General features: G+C 32.2%; 1 protein-coding gene across 1 annotated transcript in view; it reads right to left on the bottom strand.

Annotated features, from left to right (window-relative positions):
- Window positions 1–289: 289 nt before the first annotated feature.
- LOC145672504 (pyrimidodiazepine synthase-like) overlaps window positions 290–6000 on the bottom strand; it is a 38779-nt gene continuing 33068 nt past the window's right edge. Inside the window, exon 6 of the mRNA XM_081741669.1 lies at window positions 290–832. Coding sequence (XP_081597795.1) covers window positions 710–832 — 123 coding nt within the window. The 3' untranslated portion in view covers window positions 290–709. The remainder of the gene's footprint in view (window positions 833–6000) is intronic.

The following is a 6000-nucleotide window of genomic DNA, read 5'->3' as shown; positions in this document are numbered from 1 at the left end:
AAGCAAAAGGTACTGTGGCCTATTTTCGAGACTCCCTATACTTTTGTCTAAATTTTTATTAATAAAATAACAATGAATGACGTGATAAAAATACTCTCCAATATTTTTTTAGAAAAAGCTTTAAATCAATAAATTATCATATTTCAAGACATCTCACATGGTGGAGAAATTTCGAAATCTATAAATAAATAAAAGGCAGTATATTAACTTAGAAATGTCAAATAATGAAAGGATAAAATTTATCTATCTGTTTATTCGGTAGTGCTTTTAAATAATAATACTACTAATAGAAACATACCTAATTACACAACAGTTTATTTTTCGTTATCTTTGGGAAATTCAGTAACATGATAAAAAGTAGTGTGGAGCATGAAAGAGATCCTTAAACTAGGATATGAAGAAGAGAAACCACAAAACCGATTTTATGTTAACTAAACATTACCAAGTTCAAGTAATGTACTTCTATGTAGTATCAATACAACACATTTGAAACAGCTGAAAATTTGGAATATTATGTTATGAAAATAGGATAAATTATAAGTAACAATTCAATAAGTTATGATATTTTATTTCTATCCTTTTCTTTCTACCAATTTCAAAATTCTATTACGTATTCATCTTCTTCATGTTGTTTATTTTTCTCATCTGATACACACGCAACATTTAAGAAAGTCTATCTGGTCTTCTTTCCAGTTGGGTCACTTTTTTTTTATGGCAACTCGAAATTTGGTTCTCCATCTAATGATGATTTCAAGAATTTGTAATGTATTTCCGGAGGAAGACAAGTTTCTTTCACTGCTTTGTCATTTTTCATAGCATCCCTCCACTTCACCTGCCAAAATAAATATTTTGTTAACTAAATATTCAGGTTTTCCAATCATTGTACACTGACGTATTGTTCTGATTCAAAATCACAAAGAGTGATTTCTCTTTGTACTAAATATAAAAAAAGGTCCTCCAAACATTGTTTTACAATTTTATGCTCAAACTTGCAAGTAGGGATGAATTCATCCTGTTATTCTTGACTAATTACAATCCATGATTAGCGAATCTCAATTAAAATACATGCCGAACTTCATTAAAATGGGAAATATTTTACGAAAGTTACGGTAAAACGGACAATAATCAATCAACTTGTTCGACATTTTAATTTGTTCAAACTTTCCAAGTTTGGACTAAGTTGACCTCGTTTTCTTGACTAATTTGAAACTCGGTCATTACAACCAAAAACTGGAAAGCTATGTTTCATATATTTTTTTTAATATATGTAAAATATAAATGTAAAATAATAAATCTAAAATATAGGTAATAACATTTACAAGGAAGATCAAAGGAATTATTTGGAAAATGAATATAATAAAACATCGGATAACTGAATAGCAATATCATTACGGTTTAACTATAGTACAGAGATATGATATCGTATCAAAACTATCCTCCAAACTATGGAATGTGGCACAAAGGTATAGCTTCAGGGTGGTTTTAAGATTACCTACGAATTGAGAAAATCATTTAACGAAGCAGAAAATTACTATATTGACTTTTCTAAAGTAATGTCAACATGTATGAATTGCGACGAAAGAAGATTTGAAAAAAAAAAGCATTATGTACAGCATGGAATGATATTTCCCCATTATACCAAGAAAATTGTAACAACTATGATGGAAGGCCTAAAGGGAGTTATAAATCGTCGTGGGCTTGCTATTAAATATTAACTGTATTATACTAACTGTATTAACTGTAAATACTAACTGTAGGGAGAAAATAACTTTTAAGATCATTATAGTAGTTTGTTTCATGATGTACGAATATTAATGTGATGAGGTAAACACATTCAAATTTAATTCAGTATATGTTTTTTTTTTTTTTTTAGTTTAGAGTTTTTTTTTTTTTTAGTTTAGAGTTTATATTCATTGAAATATTATTTTTATAAATGTCGCAAATAAGTATGTCAGTTTTGAAAACAATTCGAAGGCTCCGAATATTAATGTGAGACACTGTATCTTAAAACACGAGTGCCGGCTGATAAAGGCTGAAGGTTAGTGTTGGAAGTGATAGCTACAATTAGGTTGAGAATGTTGGCACATTCCCAGAGATTAGAAGTTCCTATGGTTTATACTGTGCGAACTAGGTCAGAGAATCGAGGCGATTTTAGTTGTACAACATTGTGAACAAATATGATGATTGGTACTCTTAGTGAGTAATTCAGTTAGTTATTGAAGTATTACTGAAACAGAACCTTAGTGAATCTGTAACTATGTGTAGGTTTAAGGGAAAAGCCAAATAAAGAAAACTGCAATTAGAACCAGTTTCTATTCACAAGTCAGAAGTTTTAAGTAGTAGACTACAAACACGGTTATTTACTAGATCAACTGGCTCATAACGACTGCAACTTTACGTAACCTTACCCTATTGTCCAGCTCGATTTCAATGACATTTTTTCTTTTTGTTCTGTCCAATCGTATGTATGCATTATTTGTGATGACAGAAATTTTTGCCATGATGCATATTTTCTATTTTATATATATATATATATATATATATATATATATATATATATATATATATATATATATATATATATATATATATAATTTTTAAGAGTTGTGATGTGGTTATTAGAGATTACTGCAGAAGTCTCGTACTACCCTTTGTAAACGGAGTGTTAATGAAAAAATAAAGAACAACCATTTGGATACATATAAGACCTAGGGAGAATTCGTATGGTAGGTATGACCTTGACGGCAGCCATCTTGAAATCCGTCATTTTGAATTAAGGTCAAATTTTTAAAATGGGAATAGGGAAATATGATACAAAACTTCGGGCTAGAATTTAATAAGAAAAACAATGGTGAAGTTACTTTTAAGATACGCACACTCGGGGAAAAGTTACAGGCATATTAATTGTTCATACTTACCATATCATTCTCTTTTCGGGAAAATTTGCAATTAAAATGAGGTGCCACATGCTATGGTATTAATTTTTCAAAACTTCACTTTAATTCAAAATGGCGGATTTCAAGATGGCTGCCTCAAGGTTACCTATACCATACCACTTCCCTCTAGGCCTAATATGTATTACTGAAGCTGTTATCCACTTATTATCATTAATCCGCGGGTTAGAAGCGAAGGTAAGTCACTTACGCATATAGTAAGTATAAACAATATGCCTGCAACTTTTCCCCGAGTGTGCGTATCTTAAAACTAACTTCACCATTGGTTTGCTGATTAAATTCTAGTTCGAAATTATGTATCATATTAACCTATTCCCATTTTAAAAACTTGACCTCAATTCAAAATGACGGCTACAGACAATGTCATGCCTACTATACGACTTCCTCCTAGGCCTTATATGTATCCACATGGTTGTTCACTTTTTTACATTAACACTCCGTTTACAAAGGGACTTCTGCAGTAATCTCTAATAATCACAATAAACTCTTACAAATTAAAAAAATAGAGAACATGCACCATGCCAAAAATTTCTGTCATCACAAATAATGCATACATGCCCTCTACCAGAAAAAAATTCGTTGAAATTGGAGCCGGACACTTGGGTGTTGTCCCTTGTTAGTATATAACAGTCAGTTGTACTTGTTATCTTCCTTGTTGGTGAGTCTTGTGTCGAAGGAAGGAGAATTGTGTCCATGTCAGAGGTCGAAATGGAGCAAAGTGAACAAAAAAGTATTACGTTTCTAATTATACATGGCTATGGAGATTATATCAAGGTCCGATAGTAATTTAACGATACTTTCTACGAACGTAACTTAGTTTCAAAGTAGACCGTCAAAAGAATCGTTCGACATTTTGCAGAAAGTGAAAATGATAAAGACGGCGTGTGATCAGGAAGGCTCAAGTCGTGTGACAATGTGGCAATTCCTTTGGATGTGTTTGTTATAATATTTTGTGGAAACTCTACAAACATCGACAACCAGCGTTGCCAATGCGATGGACATTATCCAAAGTTCAATGCAAGAATTCTAGTCAGCAGTAAGTTTAAACCCTACAAAGTGCAAGCTTAAACCCTAGTACACGAACTGACGGAAGATGACTTTGATCACCGCATTGAATTTTGCGAAGTAATGATGCGAAATATCAATGACAGCAGTATTCCCTAATAAAGTAATATTTACGTTAAACGTTCTGGTGAATCAACATAACTGTCACTATGGGAGCGATGAAAGCTCGCATTGGATAATGGAACATCTACTCAGTTTTCATAGAAACTGAATGTTTGGGTAGAATGATAAGAAATGTCGTTATTAGCCTATTTTTCACTGACAGAAAGTTTACACCGTATTTGACAGTGCTTCGTGAATAGAATAGAATTTGCAGTGTACAGTTACCGACAGGAATATAGTAAACTTTTTTTTTTTTTTTAAGATAATTCTCAATTTTCTAATGTCAATCTTAGCACACTCTTGTAAGGAATAAGCCATACATTAACAATGGATTCAGATTCTCGTTTGTGGGAAGATTTAAGCCTAAATTGATGTGTCAAATATTTCCTTTCCATTTAAAAATATTGTGTGATATCCAATATGACGGAATCCAAAATTGTTGTCATAATGTCCACACCCTCATTGAACGCAGCTTTTACACCAATACAAAGTTACAATTTTGTCTTTTCCTCTGCACACGTGTCTCGTTATTAATGGATTGTCCAGATACTTTTGTCTACTACAACGTTGTAGATACAAATGTCAATCGTAGCACACCCTATCTCCTAAACGAATGACTATAGATCAAAAATGAGTTCACATTCTCGTTTGTGGGAAGATTCTACCTTAAATTGATGTTCCTATTTAAAAAGTACTGCGTGATATCCAATATGGCAGAATCCAAGATATCTCCCAAGAGGTCCTACACCTTCATTCAATGCAGTTTTCGCATCAACACTCAGTTGCAACATTTGCTTTTGCTCCTTCCACGCGTATTGTTATTACTAGACAGTCGCAATACCTTTGACTAATCCTGTATACAGGTCTACTGTGTGTTCTTTCAACACACAAAAAAACAGACCCCATCCACAGAATATTTTTCGTCTAGTAAGCATTTTTATACTTTGATCTCAGGATTTTCTTTACATAGAACCTTTCTGGTGCGGAGCCGTTTTGACTCGGGTCCTTATATTCGGGGTCCTTTTGACTCTGAACCGTTTAGACTCGGGCCTTTTTGTCCTCGTCATTTCGTCCAGGTCCTTTTGATGCAATATTCTTATGTGATATACATCTATTCTCCAGATATTCTAATAATTTATTGCTTTGAGTACACTGTTTATTTATGTTATCATGTTTTTAATACAGGTATATTGCATTTTAAACTATGTATTTTTTTAACTTATCAAAATGGTGGATATTATGGAATTATATTTGCATTACGAAGTTCTTATTACTGTGTAAATTTTTATCCATGGTTTCTAGTCTTGCTAAAGATAGACGAACTTTGGTGAATATTAGATTAATATGATCAAATGTTGTAAGATATTGAAATGGTGTGGCCATAACTATTAAGAAGAGCATCTGTGTCTGTATCATTGTTAGGAAAAGAGATGCGATCTGATATTTAACAGAGATTTTATTTTTTTAACATGTACCCTACATAAATGTAGCTATAAACAATCAGTTTCAGCATAACTATCAATTATTATTGAAAAATGAATTACAACGATTTAAGTGGCACAGAAATTCGTTTTTGTCGATTTTCTTGGAAACTATGCATTAGAATTTACCCATAAGTGTGTCATTTTGTTAAGCTCGATATGATCCATTAACTGACTTTATCTTTGTCCAATATTTTAGTTAATTAGAAATTAAAATTTAAAAATTGATTATAATTTAGAGCTATATTTATTTAACCATACAACGTTCTGTAGTTCTACTACTGTCATAATGAAGAGCTTAATGGGCTTATATTTTAGTATTAGTTTCACCGTAATAGATGGCGTGGTTCTTCAATAGGGTGGTCCGGAAGTGGGTGTACTTCCTTCCCCCCCCCCCT

The sequence above is a fragment of the Thermobia domestica genome, chromosome 2 (assembly GCF_964235325.1).
Source record: "Thermobia domestica chromosome 2, izTheDome1.hap1.1, whole genome shotgun sequence".
In the NCBI taxonomy this organism is placed as follows: domain Eukaryota; kingdom Metazoa; phylum Arthropoda; class Insecta; order Zygentoma; family Lepismatidae; genus Thermobia; species Thermobia domestica.
Note: the sequence above shows the minus strand (reverse complement) of the source record. Positions and strands in the feature narration are given on the sequence as shown.